Below are 27,366 nucleotides of genomic sequence, written 5' to 3' on the forward strand. Positions count from 1 at the left end.
AAAACAGATCATAAAATAGGGGTGGGTGGATATAAAGATTGATTAAAAATAGATAAACCTCAACAAATCAGCATCTTTCTACGATGAACTACATAGAATGTAAGGGGGAAAACATTCAGTAGAAGCACAAAAAGCTAATTTTGAATACAAAAACAAATATCTTACTCGCGACCATCAGTACTCATGCACAGCTAATTTCCAAGTACAGTCTTAAGATGGTTGACACATTTTTTTGCTCCTCTTTGGTGGAACTTTCAGTGTTTTCAAAAGTTTTATTCAAAGAAAGAATAAATCTGAGATCAGTTTCATGTTTAACTCCATCTTTTGCTGCACACAAAGATAATGAAAAACCTCCACAAACACTTGTTTGTTGAATTAAAACTTAGTTTTAGTATAATTGTTTCATGTGAGATCACCCAATCTTAAGACTAATGATTTCTTGATTATTATCTGGGGCCTTCCACTTCTAAATGATCTGTTTTTAATAATAGTCACACTTTCACACCACTCAGTCTCTCTCACTTTAATGTACACACACATCCTCGGCCTGACTCCTTCAGCTCTCTCCATAAAGATCTTTACAGTTGATCTGTGACACTGTGACAGGTCATGTACCTGTCTTCACAGACAGCTGTGACAGGGCTGTCATGACCTCATCACTCGGTTCAGACAGCTGATTTTTTACTTTTACCATTTATACTCTGTCAGACACGCACACATACACACACACAACACACACAACACACACAACACACACAACACACACACACACACACACACACACACACACACACACACACACAGTTTTAGTCCTGCCGGTGCCTCAGTCAGCATCTCTTGGCTGAAGACCACGACTTGAGGTCAAGAGCTGTCAGACACACGGATAGCTAGCGTAGCATCTTTGGTTTCTGCACTTTTACAAACACACACACACACACACACACACACACAAAAACACACACACATTTATGGTATATATTGTTTTTGGGAAAAGATAAGAAGTTTACGTTGTTTTACTAAAGCGTCAATACCTGCAAACCTGCACATGGTACTTTTAGTCTTTGATCAAACATCCTTCTGGCCTTCATGACTTTGGTGAAACGTCCTTACTTGTATTTAGATTTCTGCTATTGAACCAATTGTACTTGCTAATGTTTAGACTAAGGTAACTTTTAATGTCAACCAAGGAACATATGTTAATATTGTGTCTTTTGATGCAAAAATACATTGTTGACCCAGACAAATCAAGTTACAGATGTAGGTAAGTTGTGCTCTAGGCTACATCTAAATGTAAGACCTACAGCAGTAGCAAAAATGCATTAATTTGTATTATTTTGAGGATACACATGAACACAAAGAAAGAAATAAGACTTGCATACTGTACAAACACGTCTACTTGAAATTTACATAATTGTTTGTGCAGATCTAAATAATGATTGAATATTTTATATAGTGTGAGTGCAACCGGAGAAAATTTTAGTAGAGAGAGGCTCACTCAGTCTTCACATCATTACTAACACATGCACACAACACACATAGTTGATGGTAGCTTGAATACCATTTGCACACAAACCAATATGAATCCAATTTGATATATAATGTATGTTTCGCACTTTCCACTCTCAAGTTTTTATTTGTCATCCCTCCTGTCTTTTCTGGCTCATATCCTCTCACTGTCTTCACTTGTCAGTCACTTAATCACTTATGTTTTTCTCCTTCACTCCTCTTTCCTCCTCATCTTGTTCTTGCTATGTTCTCCTAACTCCCACTCTGTCTCTTTCTTCCATCCATCCATCCATCCATCCATCCATCTCTCAAGTGGTAGAGTGGTTCAGGTCATTTCCATGCAGTTTGCTTAATGTATGCTGGTAATAATAGCTTATCGACCTACTCCTCCACACATACATCCATTTTCCTCCCTCGTTCCCTCCATCCATCCATCCATCCTCTGTTCAGACCAGAGGGAACAGCAGACAAATGAGAGGAGGAAGGGAGGGAGGGAGTGGAGGGCCACTTGATTGAGCACTGATGGTAACAGGCATCAGCACTCAGGCTGAGAAAGTACAAATACATTTGTCTACCACTGATTCGTAATCTCTTCATTTTTTACAAAGAAAATGTGATATGATTGCATTGCATAGAAGTGTGATTATATGATAGTTTTTGATTTTTAATTGCAATCACAAATCCTCTGAAATTTTGTGCTTGAATGGGCCTTCTTGTAACTAATGTATAGCTGATTATTGTTAAGGCAAAGATTCAGCGGTATTAAGCTTCTAATTCTACCATATAAATGGACTATGTTATTTGTATGTGTAAGCCATAACCCATAACATTTTGGGACATTTTGTAGTTGAGAAATAAACTTGTCAGTGCTTCTTTTTTGGTGGGCAAACATGTAATAGAGACATCAAACATTTCTTTGGCGTTTCTGTTATGACCACCATGATCAACGATACTGAAGTATGTGCAACAATCTATTACTGGCGGATATATCAACCCGCCTAGCTCTACTCTGAATGCTCAGTGTGTCCTAGACCTATAGAATCTACAATTACTTACTTCAAATGCAATTTGCAAAAAACACATGAATATGACGTGGATAAATGAAAAAAGCTCAGGTACACTTGGATCTGTGCACCAGATACTTAAACAATCTGAAACAGTGGACACATCCTAAATAAATCAAGTACTCCTTGTGTATTTTTTCACTATTTTAATAGAATTCAGCCACCTACACAGCAGTAGGTCAAGTGGTGTTTTTTTAACCATAAGCCATTAGCTTTTAGCCACTGTCATTATCCAATAATATCCATTAGCTTTAAGTTATTAGCCTGCCTGCATTATTTAGCTGCTCCTTACACACTAGAAATGACTGAACCTTCTTGACAGAAAAGTCCGTCTTCGGAAGTAATGTTACTGGTCAGCAGTATTTTTATTGACCAGCAACCATACAGAAAATGTGATAACATTATCTTTCCATCTTGTTCACTGGATGTGGCCATTAAATTGGTAGCAAGATTTTATTATTTGGATTAGATCAGTCCACATTTTGGATGTTTTTACATACATACAGAAAAGTGTGTGTGGACCGTTGCTCCCTCGAGCAATGCAGGAAGAGCAAGAACACGATGTATCTCTTACATCATGTCATTTTTATTTATCTTTTTTGACAAAAGGAGCTGAGACAGGCTCTTTTATCTCCCCCACAACACAGTTATCTTTCAGTTATTGTCTGACACACACACACACACACACACACACACACACACACACACACACACACACACACACACACACTGTACTTGAAAGTGGAAGTGTGTACATTTGCACCTTTGATCCTCTCTGTAAGTTCTTGTTGTGGTGTGTTTGTGTGAGTTTGATAGATGGACTCTTTTTGATCCCAAACTGGGAAATTTCTGATGAATACATTTGTTAGCCTAACAATATGACTGAATTAACATCGATAACGACTTGTTGTGCTGGCTTTGCTGTCTCACGCTGACTATATCACCATGGTAACTTTGGCTGAATACTGTAGATATCCTGCTCTGGAGGATATTGTGTTTTGGCCATTGAATCCAAATATATAAAGTATCCTGCTAGTCAACTTTATGGATAAATGGTATTACTATTTCTAAATGGGGCCATGAACTTGATGCAGAAATGAAAAAGAGCGTTTGCATGGACCTCCTTTGCTTACCCTGATGATTTATTAAAAGATAGAATAAATGAAAGTAATGTTTCCAGGCTTTTTGCCCTCTCTGGTGAGAGAAAAAAAGAGTGCTTCTATTAAGCAGCATGCAGCTTATATTTGATGATTAGAATTATCAGTGAGTACATTTCCTCTTGCATATTGAAGAGAGAACCTAGTGAACCCATAGATAACGGGTGACATCTGAAAGGTGAAAAAGGGCAGTAGATGTTATGTTTCAGGTGTCAGTTACTGTAATCAGACATAAGGTATTGTATGATAGTTGAATTTTAATAAAAGAACATATATAGTTACACATATAATAGTTCATGTTGTGTTTGGGCACAATTCTTGTTTCTTCACTGCTGGCAGCAACAAATAGAACCATTCATTAGCATTGCTGTATCCATCCACAGTGGTTACAGGTTTCATTTTGCCCACTTGATCCTGAACAGGAATATCTCAGTGAGGCACTTCAGATCATCCATCCATCCATAATCTGTTGCAGTTTATCCTGTTCAGGGTTGCAGGGGGCAGTTTATCACAGGACTGACACACAAACACATCCATTCACCCCCCCTGGATCACTTAACCTACATGTTCTTGGATTAGGGGGGGGTAACCAAAACCCAATCAGACGTGAGATAAAACATAATTATTCAGTGCTAATAACAAGAGGGACATAGTTGTTTTGCAAAAGGCTAAAGAGGGGAAATATTTTATATCAAACTGCAGATCTCGCGGAAGTAAAGAAAATGAAACTGTGGAGGTTTAATTAAAGTTTTCTTGGAGCAAAGCTGCTGAAGAAGTATTAATAATGGTATTGGTTAAATAAAATGTTTCTAAGTGACGTTTTTCTTGCCCCGAAGCACAAAATGACCACAAAACATTATGTGTACACAGTATGTGACAGGTTGAGTCAGTACCAATTATTCCACTGTGAGATATAACTGAGATTTCTGACTTTGAAAACTCACTTGCCAGCCCTCATTTAATGCTATTTTGTTATTTTTTTTTTATCTTCCAGCTTGCTCAGGACGAGGGCAGCCCAGTGCGAGGCTTCGGTGTGGTGGAGTATGAGAACTCGGAGCAGGCGGAGGCTGTGCTGATAGAGATGGACCGAACACTGGTGGGAGGACAGGAGGTCCGTCTGTCACTCTGTACCCCCGGCACCTCAGGGAGAAGCACCCTGGCTGCACTCATCGCCGCCCAGGGTATGGTGAGTATGATGCACAAAATATTTCTTTTGATTTTGGAAAACGGTGATTGTCGCCATTGAAACATTGATTTCCTCAAATCTGGAAGCCTATACACTGTATCACCACAACATTGGACAACAGGCTTATATGTGAACACACAAACAGTGCCAGCGCCAACACATATATCTGATAAACATATACACATACATATACCCTCTGGCTGAAATAGTCTATAGACTGATTGGGTTTCTCCACTGTCTCTTGCTACTTAAAATAAACCAAATTCATGACACAGTAAGACACACACACACACACACACACACACACACACACACACACACACACACACACACACACCTTACGTTGCTGAGGCGTTTGTCTTTGATGTGAAGAAGCTGTTGCTGTGCGAGCTGCATATGCAAGAGGTTCTGGAGGACTAGTCCATTACCGATGGATGGATGGATGCATGCTTCTGCAATGAATGAACCAATCGCATGAGTACTAATACGTTTGGGTGTGTTTGTGAGGGAGTGAGAGAGGCAGGCAATACTTTCCCCAAATATTAGATACATGTGGGTTTTTAATTGAAATTGCATTGCAACGTGGGGTTGCCTTAGACTTAAATGTCTCGATTCATTCACACACCGTCTGTCTCTCTTCCTCTCTGTGACTCATAGTCTCTGTAGAGAGACTAGTGGTTGTTGCTTGAGAGAGAACTGACTCAGTATACAGTATCTTCACCAGCTGATTAGAGTGTTGATGATAGTTGTTAATCCACCAATCAACTGGTAAATGCTAGTTCTCTTGGTATATGGTAAAGTGAAATGAGAAAAACCGGTAGACTGTATTTTTCATCTAATATTTTATTTTTATAGATCTATTTCTTGTTTCTTCGTTATTATGATAGCAGTGTCTTGTAATCTGTGTGTTCACTGTGAGCCATTACACTAAACACATACATTAGACTGTACTGTAGATTTACTAGGTTTCCTTATTATTGTATAATACTCCAAAGTTAATAATGGAATCATTCACAATGTCAGTGGCTTTGTTATGCACAATTAACAGCCTATAGTCACCATTTACAACAATTTTGCTCCTGTCACGTTGAAAGCCACAATTATATTTTCACATGAACTGCAGGTTTATGGTTCATTATGAGTAACCCATAGGCTATGGAAAACCATAACAGCTTGCTGCTTTACTCGCATCTGATGATAAATATTTTATATTACACTAATTTGTTTCACTGTATGGAGGGCTACAATTAAAAGTCAGAGTTTGTAGCTTTCAAAGACCTAAACTGCAACACTGTTACGCCAATTTTGAAACAATGTCCTGTACCAACACATCCATTAGTAGGGGTGAGATAATAATGAATTCATAAATTTCATATATATATATATATATATATATATATATACACACACTGCTGTATTCTCTATGATTTTATTCCTGGCTGTTGCAGAGCAAGGTTGTGGCCTTGAGATGAATGGGTTAAAAATAACAGGTTGAAAAGCAGAGCAATAACAGTCACAGAGTCGGAATTGCAACAAAGAGGATGAAAAGACATTGAGAGAGAATGTGTCTGAATAACTTAGCTGAGGAAGATAAACAGACATGAGGAGGAAGGAGGACATAAAAGGGGGGTTGGTTGAGAAGGAAAAGGGAAGGATGAGGTAGAGAGACAGAAGACGGTTGAGCCTGTGAGGACTACAAGGTTACATTAGTACCCAGAGGCTTTTTTTTTTTAAAGATTATTGCAGTGAATGTGAGCAGCAGAAACATCAGACCTTCAGAAAGAGATCAAGACCTACTCCTGGCTACAGTTCTCCTCTGAGGCGATTCTCTCATTTCTCCCGTTAGTGAATGTGAGTGTGAACACTGAGTACCAGATGGCCACCTCCTCCCTCCTCCTTTTTTCTGCCTGCATCCCTCTCCTTACGCGACACTTCTAGCCTCCCCTTCTTCGCGGCTCCCTTACCTCCCTGGAGTGTGTGTGGGTGTGTGGCTGGATTTTCTGCCAGTAGCCAAACAGACTGATGCATGCTGACATTTTCTCCAGCAGAAAGAAAAGAAATGAGAGAGCTGTCCTCCTCCTCTCGTCGTCCTCCCTTAAAAGAAGCTGTCAGCTTCGACTGGCCTTGTTCAACACCGGCGCACATACACACACACACACACACACACACACACAGTTTCCCTGCTATAACACACAAATACACATACTGTACTGTATGTGTGCACCAGACTCTTCCTCTCTTGCTGACAGGCTGGAGTCAGATCCGCTCCATCCCCGTCACTAATGCTCTCTCTTCAGGATGTGACAGGGAGGAAACAAGGTTGACTTGAGCTGAAGTCATGCTGTAGCTCAGGGGTAGACGAGGAGGAAATATCACCATTCTGTTAATGTTGTTTTAAATAGCTGTGTCTTTGGGCCAGACAGCGAGCACTGCCGCCGCACTGTCAGTGCTGAGGAGAATCTACAAGGGCTGATCCATTTGATTTGACAAAGTCTAATTAAATAGGATTTCATTTGAGTCTGTTGAATTAAATTTTGTAGCGTAATGAATGATTAAATTATTTGAGGATGTGCCTTACAGTATGTTTTTCGATTAAATGTAAGACAGCAAAGATCTGTTTAGTTTCAGGAGATTCTTCTCATGTCAAAATAAATATAGGCTTTAAACACGCATGTGTGCTAAGTAGAGAATTAAATACAACATGCAGCTACAACAACATTGTAAGACACATAAAATACAAAACACAAAGTAACTGAAGTCTGGGCAACACCAAACAAGCAGGCTGAAACAAATCAGTGAGCAGTGCTAAATAGACACATCAGAGGTGGAGCTGCAAGCTAGTAACTCTAGTAGCAGTGGCACAGACACCTTTTTCCTCCCTGTTTACAATCCAGTGAAATTTTTAAACACCTTAACCCCCTGGTAGATGAATGGTTTATAGCTGGTTAAGATGCAAACCATATACCGGCTCCAATTCCATCAGGGGACCTTTGTTAGATGTCATACCCCTCTCTTTACTCATTTCCCTCATTGGCTGTCTTTATACAACAGCTGTGTAATAAAACTGAAAAATGCCAAAAGAATCATCTTTTAAAAATGTGAATTAAAAACTGTAACTTTGCATTAAAAAATAATCTCTGTGATCAATTTCAAACGACATATTTGAGTTAGAAGAGGAAGAGACTTCCAAGCTATATGAGCTACATTACTTTTGTAAGAGTGCAAACTGGTCCAATGCTAAAATTAGAGAGCTGCTCTCCCTCCCGTCTGTATCCCCTTTCAAATGTGGACTCTGTAACATTTCTTGGTTCATTTATCTTATATAATTTGGTTTTCACACGTAGATCATTGAAGTATTTTAAGGTCCTGAAACACAATTTTCTATATGAGCTTCTTTTCATGAATATGCCATCCTCCATAAACAGTGTGTGTCGCATATTTCTCTGCACCAATTAGGATTCAGCAATATTTGAATTAAAATCTGATGGCAGTTATTGGGTTGTTTACTCATGTTGCCAGGCCATTGTCAATCAAACCTGATCAAACCACACCAACACAGTCCTGAAGAAGTTTAGCTGAGTTTTTTAGTGTTAGAAGCCTAAAAAAATAGTCGTTATCGTATTGTTTTTTCTCAACTTAATGATGCTTTGATTGTTTTTGAAATTGGCAACAAATAAAAATATTATTAGAAATACAATTTGAAACCATGGTATAAGGACCTTATACCTTATACCTTTGGTATAAGGTGTTCAAAATCTGATTTGCTTTTCTCCTGGGATTGGTTTGCTCACTGTACACTAAAATATGTAAGATTGTCTTGTTTGTGCCATTTCTCTGTGTGATTTCTTTTTATTCTCACCTCAGCAAGATTGCAGCAGATTGCCACAACTTTTACAGAAAAATGTGTCAAGGTTTTTTGTAAACATGTCAACATATACATTTGGCAGATAAGTTACGAATTAGTGTCTGAAATGTCTGAAAGGTGGCCTTTTTTAATTTAAGTTACTTAAGCTTTTCCCTCCCAATTCTTCTACTGCCTTGTTTTTTTACATCTCTTTTCCCCGTCCCTGTCCTCCTCTGCCCCTTTGGTGTTTCTAAAACAGCTCTGTCCCTTTCTCTTTTTTTCCCCCTTTTTTTTCTTTGTCTCCTAGTTTGAATCCCTTCTGCTGACATTGCAGACATATGCCGCTGATGTAAACTAGTGTAATGATTACTACAGCCATCAGGGACTCCTAATGACAAGATCAAAACACATACTGTACACCACACACACACACACACACACACACACACACACACACACACACACACACACACAGACACAGTCTCACTCTCACTCTTCCTTCTCTGTGTGTTCTTTAGATTCTGAGTAATAGGAAAGGTCTGCTACCAGAACCCAACCTCGCCCAGCTGTTAACCAGTGTGACCAACCCTGCTGCCCTGCAGATCCTCATGAGGCCGTACCACACGGGGAAAAGAGGAGGTATGTGCTGCTGCATGGATCAGCTTTTCATTTCTTAAGTTATTATTAAGTTATGCTATACAGACATTATTTTAACAAAGTCTGAATTTGTAATATACCCAATCATTTTTTCATCATGATTTCTTTTAGCCCACTGAATTATACATAGTGACCTTCATCAGCATATGTCATGCAATGTACAACACATTGGGCTATTAGTGTGCAATGACATTGCGCTAGCTTTCTCTGACATACTTTTTAAGAGCTGAATAGATTGGAGTGCACTAGAGAGGAGAGTTGATAGAGATCCACTGGCACAACAGGAGATGTAACACATCCCTTTGAAGTTAAAGGTCTGGTCTGAGGAACAGATTACCACACATGCCATGAAATGACACGTGTGATTGTAAGAAGATATTAATGAAGGGTCCAGGCAAGATTGGGCCTTGCCTAGTCTATATCGACGAAGTTTCATTTACGGGATTGTTCCATTGCCGCCGGCGGTTCTGCCGGATGTCCCTCATTTTGGGCCGAATGTCCCTCACCTTCCGCTTTCTTTGTGTTTGCATTCGAAACAACAAATATAGACAATTAGAAAAAAATGGAATCACATAAAAGTATATGATTTTAAAGGGTAGAAAACTTGACTGTACTGTAACATAACGTCTGCTGAGGAAGTCTGTTTGATGTGGTCAAAAGCTCAGAGAACAAGCTAGTAAATGGACCTTGATGTTAAGACACAGATTCTGAATTTACAACTCTTACAACCAGTAAAATCTAGAGCTTTGTTGTTGTTGTGCACACATTGAGTTTGCAACTAGTGCAGTTCCCTTGTCAATGTCCAACTAAAAAACCTTAAACTTAAAAATAGTTTATCAAATTTGCATGCACATTTAGAACAATCTTTGAGATTTTAAAGCAAATCAGCATCCTGAACTTGTTTTTTTGAGTAGTCTTTTTCGCTCCTGAGGGGTCTTGGATAATCATCACAGATCCACTTTAAGAGTCTGTTAGGCCCGCCTATATACTGTTATCACCTCGTCAACAGCTTCATTATTTGATGAATGGCTAATCAGGTATTAAAATGTAATCATGTGACATTAGTGGAACAAATGAGAACAGGAAGGGGAGATGATGAGGGAGGTGGGGGAAGCTCTCTTAAAGAAGAGCACGCACAATTAAAGTCTAAAATTAGGACCCTGATTAAATGTTAAACTTCTCTACCTAGTCAGGAGGAAGGTACCATTAGCATTGACACTTACATTTATTATGAGGAGGCTTTATGATTCAGAAAAAGAACACACACACTCACAAAAACCAAAGAAAGTGTGTGTGTACTGTATGTGCGTAGTTGAAGCGTGGCAATGGCCTGAAGGTGAGAAAAGTAATGTTGGCAAACCCTGATAAATTGAATATATTTTCTGTAGTTTTTTCACTCTAGCTTAAAAGCAACAAGCCATACTAGTATATAGCCAAACTGTTATAATCAATGAAGTCAATGCAAAACTTGCTTCTTGTTGTTGCTATGGTGATTTGGGAAGCAGGAGGATTTATTGTTATGTGTCCGCTGATGGAAGAAAATACAATGTAACTGCTAATTTTCAACATTGGATCAATTCAAATTATTCAGCATTACAACGAAGCCACAAGGGGTGTTGAAACTGTTGTAATAAGCCACAATTTTGCGGTGCTTCTTCCTCAAGACTTGATCAGTATTAACAGCAGAAGGAAACTATTGTATGTTCATTACTTGATTCTTTTTGTAAGAAAAGACAATTATTGGTGCACAAACATGCACAGCTGTAACCATTTCATTAGATTCCTCAGCAGGCAGGTTGTCTTTATCACAGCTATGCAGCGAGCTTAACACACTAGTAATAAAATTACAGCGAGAAGCACTGATTGATGAATTTATTGTCTGTGTTTTTAGGGAAGTACGGACGTCACACCAGCCTGCCATTCCTCAGACCTCCTCTCACCACAGCTCTGCTCACACTGGGAAAAGCACACCAGGTCACAATAACATCAACACCTGTGTGGGATTTTATATACGTGTGTGTGTGTGTGTGTGTGTGTGTGTGTGTGTGTGTGTGTGTGTGTGTGTGTGTTTGTAACCATAATGTCTACTTTCCTTTACCTTGCAGAATGCTATGCTGGGTAATGGACTAGTCCTCCAGAACCTCTTGCATATGCAGCTCGCACAGCAACAGCTTCTTCACATCAAAGACAAACGCCTCAGCAACGTAAGACGTGTGTGTGTGTGTGTGTGTGTTTTAATTTGCATAGGTTAGTGGTGAGGGTTAAACATAGTTTGTGCATATGTGCTCTTACATTTTCATCTTCAGCACTTAATACATAATGAAACTAATCAACCCCCAAAAAGCACGCAACCTAATTGCTTCCCTTCTGTTTAAAAGGAAGACCTTGTGGTGTTAAAGTGTCCCTCCATATTTTGATTTGCATATTTTAAAATGTCTTTGGTGTTTTCTTTAATTGCTTAAGTGAACGTTAAAAGTCGCAGTGACTTATGATGAGAAATTAAAAATCCAGACTTTCTTTTTGACCCTTCATCACCCCCCATTTATTTTAAAACTCTACATCATGGCTTTTTCACCACTGTTTTTCTTAATAATAAGAAATGATAATTTCCTCTGGCTTTCCAAATAATATATTCAATTGTAAGTGCAGAGGAGAATGTAAAAAAGGAGAAATGATAATACATTCTGTATGAATTAACATACAGTTGGTGCATTTCTTCTGCAGTGTAATTTACACTGCATGTTTGATACTCAGTTATCCTTATCTCTCCCTCATCGTCTCTCTTATCTCTGTTCTCTTCTTCACCATCTCCCTTTTTTTCTTTTGATAACTTTTTCACTCTTCTCACACTTTTTTCTCCTTCATTCTTTACATAATCTCTATATTACTTTTCTCCTCTCTCCTCCACAGGTCTCCAGTCTGCTCGGGGACCCGTCCAGGCTGCTGATGCAGAAAGCTTTGTCTCTACGGCCTCCAGGCCTTGTGTCGCTGGGGAAAGGCCTCCTGGGAGACTCCCCTACAGGTGAGCAGCACCCAGTATCAGTAAGCCCTCGTCAAATGACTTGGTGTCATTACTGCAAACTAATAAGACAATAATGAGACCTGCAGTACGTCCCTCACCAGTGTTTTTGTTAACCACCTGTTTCAAGCAGTAAAGAGAGTACATATGCCTCAGTATCCCACAGAGTATTTGTATTTTCTCAGGTATCTCTCATTAAAATGACCACTTCTTACTGAAAATTTAATTTTTTTATTTGATGTGTTGCAGCTGAGTATTTTTGAACAATAAAAGGATGTAAACACAGAAGAAGAGGGTAGAGGGAGATGTAAACAACCTTCAATCATACTATGTTAATGCTGGGTGTCAGGGTTGCTCCTCGGCAGATTCCTGAATGCCTCACAGTTGTACATTACTGTGTACAATTCAAATCTCAAGCTGAGAAAAGCTGTGTTGTTTTAAATGGGAATGACATATCACAGACACAAGCATATATCACAGTATGTTTGTGTGTGTGTGTGTGTGTGTGTGTGTGTGTGTGCGTGTGGGGGGGTGTCTCTGTGGCTTTTACCAGTGCATGTGTCTGCTGGGATTCTTAGCTAAAGACTTGTTAGAGGTAATTCTGTTATTGTGCTGTGGGCGTCACAGCAATATTGGATTTATAATAAGTGTGTGTGTGTGTTCACTTTTAGTGTGTGAGACGATATTTAAATTATGTGCTTGTGTGTACATACTTGTGTTTATTAAACCCTGGAGTGAGTGAAATATTGGGAGTGCGGAGCAAAGTGCTGGGCTGTAAATAAACATGATAAGTGATGATGTGCGAACAGGAAACCCATTCTCAGATATTACAACTGGCTCTGCAGAAACGGTCGGGCTGAGCTCTCAGTTTCCAGCCTACCTGAGTGATTTGTCTGTCCAGAGGAGACAAAGGCGCTGATGGTTGTTAGTAAAAAACATTTCAGATGTTTATCTGGCATCTCTCCTCTCCTTGCCTTCATTTCCCTTTACATAATTTATTTTACATTGTTGCTCTGTATTTTTATGTCTTTCCTATCTTTTGCTTTCCTTAACTTTATTTTGTTTCTCCTTGTTTCCTTTTTTTGTACCTTTTGCCTCCTTTTATTTTATTTCGTCACCTTTCCTTTCTGTTGTTTTCTGTCTTTTCCTTTCCTTTGTCCTTTCTTTCTCTTTCCTTTTCCTAACTTTCACTTTGTTTCTTCTTGTTTCCTTTTTCTTTTGCTTTCCTTTCTTTTCATTTCCTCTTCCTTTCCTATTCTTACCTGTCTTCTCCTTTCCTTCTCTGTACTTCCTTTCCTCTTACAGAGCTGGGCCAGGAGTCAATGCCATCCCACAATGCCACAGTAGTGGTATCAGCAGCAGGTGTGATGCCATACCTCCAGGGTCGAGCTGGAGGGGGAGAACTAAACAGCACCCATTCTATCTCCACAAACCCTTCTGCTTCCTCTTCTTCTTCTTCCTCCTCCATCTCCTGTGACAGGCAGCCAGCTCCTCCCGGGACCATGGTGAGCTCCCATCTGCAGGAACAGTGCTATTCCTTGGGTTTAAGTCACTCAGGCCTTGGCCCGCCTCCACCTAAACCCCCTGGAGGAGTTTATACGGCAACAGGCCAGCGCCACAGCTCAGATGGCTGCCCCCTGGCTAGCATGGTGAGCACAGAGAAAACAGAAACACACACAGAAACACACAAACACACACCCACCCACCTACCCACCCACCACTGGGCCATATAACCCCACTGTCCCTCCTGTAGCGTAAATCAATTGTTCACTACACATGTACAGTATTAGATTTTGAATATTAATATTGGATGTTAATCTATAATCACTTATAAATCAATATGCACTCGTGAATTATAGGGCACCACTCTGTTTTTCGACGCTCAGATTTGAAGGAAATATTCTCAAATCTAGAATATAATGTACTTTAATCACCAATGATTGAAAATTTAAAAAGCAAATTGAAAGCCGTGACACGAATTCATGAATAAGATAGACGGACAACGACTTTATCAATAAGAAAAAGGGTTTATTAATCAGATAATAAGAATAATAGCATCACATACATGTAACTAGAATCAGTAAACGGAATAAATGATAGTTATCACAGACTATGAGTTGATATAGAACTAGTGATGGGAAAATGGATTCAAACGGATAAGGAAAACGGAAGAAAAAGGAGGGTTGATTAACGAATTATAACTAATTTAACCTGTGTATGTTCAACAAAGGGGCGACATCAATTTAAACCATCAGCTCTTCGTTTGGCTTGTCTTACTTATTCAATAGCGTGGACTCTAGGGCTGCAGCCTCCGACCCGGGCCGATGGATACACAGAAGATAGTGAGACTTATTTATTTATTTTTTATTTATTTAGCCTTTATTTAACCAGGTAGGCCGTTGAGAACAGGTTCTCATTTGCAACGGCAAAAGGAGACAATAAGAAGATGAGAGAATAAGAGGAAGAGAGCAAGAGATTAAGAGCATAAGATAATAAGAGAAGATAAGAGAGTAAGATAATAAGAAAACAGAGATAAGAGAGTAAGAGAAGAGTCGCTGTCTGTGAGTTTTAACCGGCCTGTCCTGAGGGCGGTCTCGGAGAGGTTACGAGAGAGAGTTTCATCCCTTTGTAACTTGAAGAACAGATTTTAAGTCTCACTGTATCTGAATTTATTTAATTTGACTGTTAGGCCGCTCGAACGCATAAGATAACATCATTTTCACTGTCATACTGACATTTAATCAACAGATTTATGTGGAGAAGCAATCAGTTTAGCACAACATTTTCACAAGATCCATATTACTTAATACATTTAAAATTATAACAGGATTAACTCAGTACATTAAGACATTTCTAAGATGAGACATCTTCCTTTAAACATAACCTTAAAATGGAAAGAAAATAATAATGGAAAGGAAGACTTGAAAACTGATTGTTCTAGAGAATGTTTTGGCTGCTACGCTTAGATACTTGTTAATGTTTTCAAACATCACGTTTTATCTTTTAACCTTACAAGAGAAAAGGCTTTTTGTGTGACAACTAACTGCTGTTTGCTAAACTTAATGCTGTTTCTGGTAACGGTGGCTGGGGTTGTGTAGTATAAACTCTCAATTTTAATAAAGAGCAGGACAGAGTTGCTAACGTTAGCCTAATAACATCCATGATTGGCTTCCAGTATGCTAGTCATGAATGTTTTTCTTTTTTCTTGTTTTAACCTGTAACCCCACACACTAATGCATTTAGTTCATGATGTGCTCCTTGGCATTGGAAGCAACTATTAGTTACTTCTGTAGGTAGTTAGCCAGTTAGCTCTTACATTTAAGCAGACAAACACACAGTTTAATCTATTCCTTACACTTTTGCTTTTGTGTTTTTGGTTTTAGAAAAAAAAAGACACCACCTTCCAAACTCTTGAGTGTCACTCTTACTACAGCCCCATGCACATCCATGATAAACTACTATTTGATGATGGGCATTTTCACTATTTTGCGACATTTTATGGACAACCCAATTTAAATAAATAAATAAATGAAAATAAAAAATAAAAAAAATAACACATTCCACACGAAATATAAATAATTGGTTGTTGCAGCCCTTCAGTACTCACACTCTCTTTCTATGCCTCTACGCACCTGTCTCTTGTCGACAGGTATTTATTCCTGATTAAGCGTCATTAGGGCTTCAAAGCACACAAACACACACATCTAGTGAGCCTATGAATAAACAGACTTCAAAGGAAAAAAAGTCCTTCAAGGGCTCTCCCTTTGGGACATTCCAATAATGCACTTCACTCTCACCCTTATTTACTGATACAGTACAAGGCCTTCTCTTATGCTCTGTTATGTATGTATACCTGTCTGCCTGGTTTATATAAAGCATTGCTATGCGAACAGCTTCATCTGAAATAAGTCGGTGTACAGAGATAATCAACGTGCTAAGGTTCTTAGGGGAACTGATTCAAGTCCCAGCGCCATCTTCTCTAAAGTGTCTTTAATGGAGGGAAAGTGTAATTAAACAGAGAGTACAATCCTCCCAGGTTTCCACAGCCTCTTCAGCATTTCATCAGAATATATGCAACATTAAAATCCAAGTTAAGAGTGAGGATAGAAAGGATGCAAAGTAGTGGATCAGCGGTTGAAGGGCAGACTGACCAGTAATTCAATTTGCTGTAAAACTTACAGACTGACTTTTGTTTTCTTTGACCTGCTGATAGCTCTGTAAATGATACCATTTCAATATGTTTCTCTCTTGTTAGGTAAGCAGTGGTCAGGGCTCTCTGTTGGGCGATCCTCCTAAAGAAGTGAGACTGCCCTCCAATCCTTATCTGAACCTGGCCAGTGTCATGCCAGGGATGGTTATGCAAGGTGAGCACACAAACACACAACAAATGAAGGAATACCTTATCCTATTGTATATGCAATCAGCTGTGTTAAGGTAGCTCTTTCAGTACTTTTGACCATCTGGCAAAATCATATCAATTCCTGTTGCACATTTATACATTTATTTATAAAGTCTAAAGATGCTCACTTAGTTCAAGTCATTTTTTAATAAAAAAATGTTTGTACAGGAAACCCGTTAGGTTGTCACACGAACAAACGCTTTCACCTCTATTATTAAAAATAGGACTTTGACAAAACTATATGACTCTTGTTGAAGGAATATATATATATATATATATCTTTTGAGTGTAAAAGACTGTAGGGTTGAAAGGTGTCTCTACAATGTTTAAAATGTTCTTCATGTAAGGAGGCAGCTATGGTTCAAGATCACAGTGATGACCAGGATCAGGGAGTTAATAGTCCTCCTATGAATAGTACTCCTTTGAGTATTTTGCAATGTTAATGTGTACATAAATGTGAGTACCCACAACATGATCTAACTCATTGTGCCTCATCCACTGTTGCTCAGGGTCAGTGGGGAGTAAAGCACAGGGAGGACAGCCTGGCTCTGGGGTTTACGGCAGCTCGGTTGCTCCCGTCGTCTCCCAGGGTTCCGGCTCCTTCTCCCACAACACAACAGCTACAACCACAGCCCAATACAGCACTGATACCTCCACTGACTACAGCCAATACAACCAGGCCTACACACAGGTACAGATGCAGACACACTAAACAGAAATGCAATGTATGAAAGAAATATGGTGTTGGATGAATGGATATGGGTCTGCCTATTTACAATTATTTTGCTCGGCCTAAAATGTTAGAGAGAGGGATGGTGGCTGAATAGATGATCGATGGATGGATACATAATGAGTGGATGGGTGAGAGCAGCAGTGACAGAGTGAGCTGTAACTACAGGAGGCAGGGGGTGGCAGAGATGAGAATGGGTATGAATATTTGGACAGACAGGATTTGGCACAGAGCGCTGTCTTTCCATCTGTCCCTGCTACCTCCGTCTCTCTTAACGCTCCACTCTGAACAAGTCATGAAGCTTCCCTACTGGCTATTTGTCTGCATCTCTTTCTCCCTGTTTCTCTGTGCTCTCGTCGTAGTTATGCCTCCTCCAGCAGCAAGTGACATATCTGATGTTTGCAGCACGATGAAAACCCAATTTCAAATGTTAATTACAATCTACTCCTCATTCATTCATGATTAGATAACCAATAAAACAGTGCGTTTAATTTGTCTTGAAAGACAAGACAAAGGAGAGGAACAGCAAGAGCCGTCGGCAGGAACAATCATTTATGAATGACAAAGAATGACTGAAATAAAGAAGGATGCGAAAAAATCTGCAAACTACTGAGCAAACATTCATCTGTCTGCATCTGATGTGTGTGTGTGTGTGTGGGTGTGTGGGTGTGTGTGTGTGGGTGGGTGTGTGTGTGGGTGTGGGTGCATGTGTGTGCCATAGGAGGCCATGCAGCAGTGGTACCAGCACTACCAAGCACAAGCTCAAGCTCACACCTACAGCACCGCTGCTCAGCAGGACAACACTGCCACAGACTACAGCAAGGAGCACACACAGGTATACATACACGCATGCATGCATACACACACACACACACACACACACACACACACACACACACTTGTAATTGTGTGTTTGTGTGTCCGAAATTATTCCTCCTCATTTTTAGTGTTTCAGGTTGTTTTTTTTTTAACAAAAAGCTTGGGACACGGATATAGTAAATGAGGAGAAAACATTAACAATAATGCAGATCAACCAAAATTCATCCAAGTCACTAAACATGACTACTGAAACTGCAGAAAGAATGCTTGTTTTTTTTGTATTTTTAAAATCTAATTTTAACTGGCTTCACTGAATGTTTGCATTGATAGTTTCCATTTGTACCTTTTTTTTATTACTTATAATAGATACAGATTCATTCCTGGATCTTTATAAAAGATAAAATGGAAAATTCAAACATTGAGTCCTACAGAATTTGTAAATGAACTTCTTGTGTTCCAGCCTCCTCCGGTGACGACCTATGGGGATTACAGTTCCTACATGCAGGCAGTCACTCAGTACTACTCCCAGCCTGCAACAGCCAACCAGGCCTATGTCAGCAAGGTACATACACACGGCTGACCCCAACCAAAACATAATTCTAACCACAAACCCCAGAACCCTTAAATGGCAAAGACCCAGAAGCTAAAATGTCCTCACTGTCAATGTGCTGACTACTTTAAGAGGAAGAGGCTCTAGTATGAACCAAACCACCTTAAAGCCTAAAGCTTATGGAAGGAGGCGCGCACACACACACACACACACAGCGTCTGCTGGATGTCACAGCTCCCTCTAGTGGCCTTTCTGTGGCTGCCATTTTGTATCCCTTGTACAGTAGGTATTAAGTTAATAGAATTTGGGGGTTACAAATGGCTCAAGTGAAAGCAAGCCATAGTGCTCTTTGATCCTGGCACTAATGTACACACACACACACACACACACACACACACACACACACACATAGACATAAACACGGTGTTGCTTTTGTCCTGTTCAAGCCTTAAACTCTTTAACTTAAACTGTTGTTTCTCAGTCAGTTTGTCACCTGTACTCAAATATTATCTTGTACATTTTTCTAATATAATGTAAATGTAAGGTACACACACACGGCTGACCCCAACCAAAACATAATTCTAACCACAAACCCCAGAACCCTAAAATGGCAAAGACCCAGAAGCTAAAATGTCCTCACTGTCAGTCACACACAAACACAAACGCTCATCAGTTAAGAGTCCAGTCCAGCATGTGCCAGGGAGATTTGTAAAAGTATTAAATTAATTGTTTCCTCAAATTAGTGAGTAGCAATATTAATTTTAGGGGGAAATTTCAAGGGCAAAAAAATATTAGTTTAAGACAGTTCATTACTAAATCATGCATACAAATTGCTATTTATTTATGTAATAATAATTTTGAAATAATCAGAAATTTTAATCCATAATAACTGACGGTACAAAACCAGAAGCTCTTTAAAACCAAGTCAAACAACACCCTGGCCTGCAGACAGTGTAAGTGATCTGAGCTGCAGCCCTCAGAGCACCACGCTGGTATTTACATGCAGTTTGTCTTTGACCTCTCTCTAAGACATTAATACCCTGTTAGAGGGAACACATCACTCTGCACCCAGCAGCTGATACCAGACATCTCCACACACCCTGAGCAGCTAGGTCCAGGCTTATCGGCTGCTGCAGGTCGTGTGTGTGTGTCTGTGTGTGTGTCTGTCTGTCTGTCTCTGTGTGAAGTGTTTGCTTGAAGGTGCGGCCAGAGTTGCATTCTGGTCTACTGAGCTAACTGTTGGTGGAGACACTGATATCCTGGAGAAAATGGTGCGATGGGTTTCTGACATGCAGGTATTAAACTGAACTGAAAATATGTTGATATGATACTGTAGCATTTATTTTTGGCTGGTTGACCACAAGAAAGAGAACAAGCCCATACAACAACAGAGAGTTGGGGCCTGTTTCATAAAACCAAGATAAGGGATTAAGCAGGGATTTCCCCGTTATCCTGGATGAATTTAGCCTTGACTCGGTTTCACGAAAGCGGAGGCACATTTATTCTGTACAGCTAGCCTGCTCCCGACCAGGCTAACAGCCAGGCTAACAGCCAGGATTTATTTAATCCTGGAGCCTTTTCTGATCACCCAGCAGTGGTTTTACCCTATTGTTATCAACCTGAATTAAAATACAACAGGTGCATATTGCTGTTCATTTAAGTACTGTTATTAGCCTATTTAAAGTTGTGACCATTATTTTTTTAAATAATTATTCATGTGACAGTCATTGTTACTGTTATATTGCTGTATGAAGACTGCTGTTCATATTGTTGTTAGAAGTTTGATGAATATGACAGTTGTTGAGATAAGTAGAAAAGGCTGATAAAATTTCAAATGTGTTTTAAATGAAGTCTGTTACTAAGGGCAATACATACAATGCTGCACATTTCTATAGTGGACCAATGCACCTTGAATTATTTTAGTTGATTAATCTTTTTTAATTCTTTAACAATAATGATCATGTTTGTTCCACTTTCATGTGCATTGTATTTGGCATTCTTAGCACACAATTTGTGTTGTCCAGTAAACTGGGACTATAATTTGGGAGGACTGTACAATTTAAAGAACATATCCTAATTGTACAATACTCCCAAATTATAGTCTTAGTTTACTGGACCAGTACCTATCTACACCTAGTGATGTAGGCTACTGTACATTCATGTAACGACAGGGAGAGGACACCTCAATGGTTTTTGACCTTATATTTTGCTGGGGGGGAAATAACTGATGAATATACTCTGTTCCATTCTTGTCTATGTCCATATATACAAGAGAGCAAGGCATATAATATGTAGAGAAGGAAACTCGTCCTCTATAAAAAGAAACGCGAGAAAAAGTGTGGCACATAATAGGCTAGCGGACAGACTGAACGATAGTCTAAAAATATACATTTATGAACTACTGCTCTTAACTGAAACCATTCAATGAGTCACTTGTCATTTGCAAAAACGAACAGTTGTACACTTTGCATTAAAAGCGAGCAGTGGAAGTTAATATGATTTTTATATTTTAGCCCATGAGAGAGAGGGAGAAACAGAGTGAAAGAGATATTTATGCATCATATTCTAGCATTGTAGAAAATTGATCTTCATGGTAAATTTCCTGAGTAACATTATCTTCTGCTTACTTTTAAGGCAAAGAGTACAACTGTTAATTTGTGCAAATGATTAGTAGCCTAATCCTTGAATGGAATGATTATGACGGTTTCAATTCAGAGCAGTGGTCAGTTAATGTATATATTTAGGCTACTTATGCGGTCGGTCCGTGATCGTCTGCCACGCTTTCTCTCGCTGTTTCATTACAGCCGCCGTGTTTCTTTTCTTTTATACAAATAAAGTGTTTCACGTCATCATACTTCCACAAGAAGCTGCTGCTCACTCTGTATAAAGTATGTACGATGCGTATTCTCCATTTTGGCATCAGTAAATCTGTGATCGACCTCGCGGTCTTTTGAGGAAAGCCGTGGACACGCATCTATCTGAATTACTTCAGCCTGGCTCGACCTAGTCGCTCCTCCTCAGCCTGGCTTGGCCTTCGTGAAACGCACCAAGCCAGGATGCACAGATTAGACTAGGTCAAGCCTCGCTTTATCGGTTATCCTGGATTTATATATTCTACTTTTGTGAAACAGGCCCCAGGTGAGTGAGTGATGCTGGTATAGTGTGTTATCTGTTGACATCAGTATGTCTCATAATAGCCACTAGGGGGCAGAAAGGTTTTACATGAATGAATAAATGAAAGAATGTGAGTCAGTTGCTTTGTCTACAAAATGGACCCTAAAATGTAAGGGCTTTGGGCATTTTCTTTATTGTGTTTTTTTTTTTTATGAAAAAAATCACTTTTTCTGGGATTTGGGGTGTTATTTTGTGTCATTGGTGCTTCCACACGCATGTAAACTTTGAAAAAAAAACATCCATGCTGTTTTGAGTGAGATACGGGTTTCTGAATGTAACCTGCCTTCAGTCTCCGGGTGAGCTGTTCAAAATCGGCAGGGCTTTCTACGTCACTAGCCAAAATGAGGTGGCTAACCGTAGTATGCTAGCGCTAGCATGCTAGCTCGTTCTGAATGGCAAAACACTGCTACAACACACACTAGTTCACCATAATCTACAAAAGAACTACTTACATGTCCCTATTCTGCAGGTATTCCACGCAAAGTTGGAAGTGTGCCCTCGTTTAGAAGAAGTCTCCTGGCTAATCCTGCCTTGTACTACTGAAGTTGTAGAAACAAACAGCTAGCTAGATGATGTGATCTTACCTAGCTACTGCGCATGTGCGACTGCCAACAAAGATGTTACAGCAGTGAGAGGTCTCACTCTAGCTAAAACAGAGACCTGAACACAGGATGAAAAGAGGAGCTGCAGCAATGTGCAGTACAACAAAAATATGGTGTTTTTTGAAAATTAAACCATGTAAACCTATTCTGGTACAACCTCAAAATACAATTATGAACCTGAAAATGAGCATAATATGGCCACTTTAAGACGTTGAACCACCTGTCATTCAATGTGTGTGTGTGTGTGTGTGTCTCTTCTAGGAGGTAGATGTGTGTAAGCCTCTAGGAGTCTCTCTGCACGCAGTTAGTAACGGCGCCGCCCCTCCCCCGGCCGTCCTACCAGCTGCTGCCGTGCTCCCAGCCTACAGCACCCTGCCTTTAATGCCCGGCTTCCTGGGCGCGCCACACCCGGCGGCGGCCACGCCAAGCCCCGTCACACACACACACACGGCCGCCACCGACTGGAACACCTACTACTATGTGAGTAGAGAAAATGCACACTAACTAATACAGGATGTGACCCTTTTGTTGTACATCTGTGAGCAGTGGTGGAAAGTAACTAAGTACATTCACTCAATTACTATACTTAAGTACTATTTTGAGGTACTTGTACTTATCTTGAGTATTTCTGTTATGCTATTTTATACTTCTCCATCTCAGAGGGAAATATTGTACTTTTTACTGCACTACATTTATTTGGGGTGTGGATATTCACTGGTCGCACGATTCAATTCGATTACGATTATCTTGTCAACGATTCGAATTGATTCGATATCACAATGCATCACGATGCATCACCTCAATATTATAATATATTATTATAATATACATTCAAGCAGTCAGACATATATAAAATCCCCCTTTTTATTGTATCTGCTCTTGAGAAAGACACTTCCCGAATGTAGCGGAGTGTGAACACAACAGACAAAAGGCAGAAACCAGGTCCAGGTCCGCATTGCGATGCATCGATGCAATGATTAATTTCAACGCCCCTAACATTTATTTGATGACTTAAGTTACTTTACAAATTTAGATTATGAATGAACTGATATGTTATGATGTGTTATTATAGGTTAAGCTACCCAGCAGTATATAAAGTAATCAAAATTAGCTCCACCTTTACCAGCTGCAACATTACAGTGATTAACACATTAATACATCACTAATAATAATCCAGTTGTATAATATACCTTATTCTGAAATGGGCCGTTCTGCATGAGGAAAAAAAGAAAGAATTCTTCATGTTTGTAACACGTATTTTCTCTCTCTTAAACAATTCACAAAACAAACATTCCAACAAAAAGAAGTGTGGAGATACTGCTAAATAAAGACAACTGGAAAAAGGAAATGACAAATAAGTAAGAATTTGCTTTTGTAATTGCATTAAAACAGGGAAACATGTGACAGACATTTAGGTGCTATTACTCACAGCTTCTTCACCTCTAACTCATTTCCCTCTTCTCACTTCTGTCTCTTCAGAACCAGACAAGGGGCCATAAAAGGGAGTACCCTCAGCTGGCGGTACAGGAAGTGACATCATCAGATGGCGCCTACATCGGGCAGCACTCCCAAGGCCTGGGAGGGCAGTATGCTGACTACTTTAAGAGGAAGAGGCTCTAGTATGAACCAAACCACCTTAAAGCCTATAGCATATGGAAGGAGGCACGCACACACACACTGCGTCTGCTGGATGTCACAGCTCCCTCTAGTGGCCTTTCTGTGGCTGCCATTTTGCATCCCTACAGTAGGTATTGAGTTAATAGAATTTGGGGATTGCAAATGGCTCAAGTGAAAGCAAGCCATAGTGCTCTTTGATCCTGGCACTAATGTACACACACAAACAGACACACACACACACACACACACACACACACACACACACACACACACACACACACACACACACATAGACATAAACACGGTGTTGCTTTTGTCCTGTTCAAGCCTTAAACTCTTTAACTTAAACTGTTGTTTCTCAGTCAGTGTGTCACCTGTATTCAAATAATATTATCTTCTACATTTTTCTAATATAATGTTAAGTAAAGTATACTGTATCTGTACGTATAAGCTGCTTTTGTATCTGCAGCCAGGCAACCTGTCTGCCTGCCTGCTGAAACTTAGGACTACTCTTACAGTCGGGTGTCTCCCTCTCTGTCGCCTTTCAAACTTGCGCTTTGATTAATCGGTCGGACTGACGTCTGTTCGTTCCCGCTTCAGTGTCTTTTCTCTTTTGCTTGTATTGCCCAGATTTCCTCTTTTATATCTCCCTGCTGTGGATAATTAGTGTGTGTTTGAGTGTGTGTGTTTATGCGTGTTGATGCTGTTTCTGTAGGAAGTGTCAGCCATTTCAATCCCAATGTATGGGAGCACATCAGGAAAAACAAGGGCCTGAACCATTTAAAGCCCTTAATTGTGGTGACTTTTACAATAGCTTCCCTCAATGAATGGACCTTTCTTTATAAAGACTGGACAGAAAAGAAAAGGCTGGTGTAAATACAGTGTGTAATACAGAATATATAAAGCCATGCGTACCAGACAATATCACATTTAATGGACGTTTCCCAGCTCGCTTGTGAGCGTATTGTACTACATGAATGACAGGAAAGCATTTACTCGGTCTGATTTTTGTTTTCAATCCATACTGTTATTTATTTGTAATATAATATAATAATATTTCAAGGCATTGTGTTGACTTAAATGTAGTTATCTGGTTTAGTTTTTAACATTTAAGCCAAATATTAGGGCACAAACCTTTCTCTTTTCTCTATCTGTTTTAACACATAAGGGTGTTTGCGGGAAGATCTGTTGGGACTGTAACAGCAGCTTTACTTCCATTTCTAGCTGCAATTAAAATATGAAGGTTTCAGAATGTAAGTTTGCCCCGAATCCATACTGCTTACCAACTCAAAGCAGGTTTTGAGTAAGTAGCTGCACTGCAAAAGTGACAAAAGACAGAAAACTCAAACCTCTCAGTATGTAAACGTAAAAACCCCGGACATGAAGGAGCTGTCCACCGATGGAAAAAAAATAAAAGTAATAGTTGATGATGGTAATTCGCCTCCAGAAACAAAACAAAAAGCATTACATTTTTGAATAAAACATTTGGCTTTCTCTTTGTGAAGTTTAATTGGCAGTGATATTCTAAAGTTTGATAGCTTTCACATGGTGCACATATTGCATAATTTCCATAACATGGTAAAGTATGTTTTTGTATACTGACTGCAAAACAAAACAAAAAAGATTAGTATATACAGTTGGTACCTATCTATCTATCTATGAGATTGGGACACAGGGACAGTACCATCTGCAGAATCAAAAACATTTATCATTTTCTTTTTTGCTCATAATGTGCGAGTATAACGCGCTGGTAGAATTTCTGCACCTTATTTTGAAGTTTTTAGGGGAAACTGAAAAGAAAAGCAAACTATTAATGTTCATCTTCGCAGAGCCGATTTCCTTCCAGCTGATATTTTACAAATGAACATAGAAATGTTATAATATTTGTGAAAGAAGATTTCTTTAGGATGTTTTTTTTTTTTTTTTTTATTAGAGCAAAGGCTGTGAACTCAATTATACTTCATGTCCAGAAGGTTTGATATCTATTACTGAGGAGAGGGCTTGTTATTTTAATATTACAGCGTGAACATTAGGTTTTAGGTTTTATGTGCTCAAACTGGCAATAACTATGGCTCCTACTACTGTAAAAAGTGGAATGTAAATTGTTTATTTTCTAGTGTGAATTTCATATACTCCTACGTAACGGCTCACACGCTTGGTAAAAGCTTTTTTCTGTTTTTCTGCCTGTTTGTATGTCTCTTTGTATTCTGCTCGTAGGTATCTGATTATCTATCACGGAGCAGAATATTACTTGCATCACCATGGCAACCACGCTCATACACTGTGAAACCCAATAGCAGATGAGATCAGATAATGCCTAAAAACTTCGGTTTAGTCCAGAAAAGTGGTGTGGGATAACAGCTGGCTGTAAACAGGACGTACACGATGTTTACAGACTTGAGTCAGAGTTGAGTGTCAATGGTGGTGTGCAGGCACGCTTATTAAGTACTAATAGAATGACTAAACATAAAACTAAAGGGCAGTACATATCCTTCTATTCTTTGTACCTGCGCTTGACTCTCTTGCTGTCTGCTCTTCATCTAATTACATGTTTTTTTAACTCGATTTGACTGTGACGCGTTTCATGCTGTCGTGTCCCGCTTTTAGAGTAACATTTAACCTGCAACTGCGACACATTTTGAAGCACGTATCCATACAATGTTTTATTGAGGATATGGACAATACAAAGAAAAAAGGAGAGAAGTGTTAGAATGCAAAGAAAATTGGAAAATTTAATTTATTCTGCTAAATATGTGTACAAATACAGGCAGGAAGAGGATCAGGCAGAGTTGCTGCCGATCAAAGCCTGTTTTGTGTTCTTTGTCCCCGTTGAGTGCCTGTATATATGCACTTATTTAGCATAATGATTTCAACCTTTCCTTTTTTTCTTCTTTTGTAGTACCCATTAGTAAAGTCTTTTGATGGAGGATATGGACAATTTACCCACACTCTTCTTGTTTTTACATTCAGTCATTTTCATACACTGACATTTCCCAGAATCTAAATTTAGACAGTTAATGGTGTCCCGCTTTCCCCACTCAT

The 27,366-nt window shown here is 39.4% G+C and overlaps 1 protein-coding gene across 1 annotated transcript in view; it reads left to right on the plus strand.

Moving 5' to 3' along the window:
* Positions 1-27,366, plus strand: part of raver2 (ribonucleoprotein, PTB-binding 2) — an 85,456-nt gene extending 58,090 nt beyond the window's left edge. The window contains exons 5-16 of the mRNA XM_078258532.1: positions 4,722-4,913; positions 9,276-9,396; positions 11,306-11,388; positions 11,520-11,618; positions 12,325-12,436; positions 13,739-14,082; positions 16,689-16,797; positions 17,342-17,523; positions 18,284-18,397; positions 18,842-18,943; positions 22,969-23,187; positions 24,187-27,366. Of these exons, the coding sequence (XP_078114658.1) occupies positions 4,722-4,913; positions 9,276-9,396; positions 11,306-11,388; positions 11,520-11,618; positions 12,325-12,436; positions 13,739-14,082; positions 16,689-16,797; positions 17,342-17,523; positions 18,284-18,397; positions 18,842-18,943; positions 22,969-23,187; positions 24,187-24,327 (1,818 nt within the window). The 3' untranslated portion in view covers positions 24,328-27,366. The remainder of the gene's footprint in view (positions 1-4,721; positions 4,914-9,275; positions 9,397-11,305; positions 11,389-11,519; positions 11,619-12,324; positions 12,437-13,738; positions 14,083-16,688; positions 16,798-17,341; positions 17,524-18,283; positions 18,398-18,841; positions 18,944-22,968; positions 23,188-24,186) is intronic.

The sequence above is a fragment of the Sander vitreus genome, chromosome 9, assembly GCF_031162955.1.
Source record: "Sander vitreus isolate 19-12246 chromosome 9, sanVit1, whole genome shotgun sequence".
Lineage (NCBI taxonomy): Eukaryota > Metazoa > Chordata > Actinopteri > Perciformes > Percidae > Sander > Sander vitreus.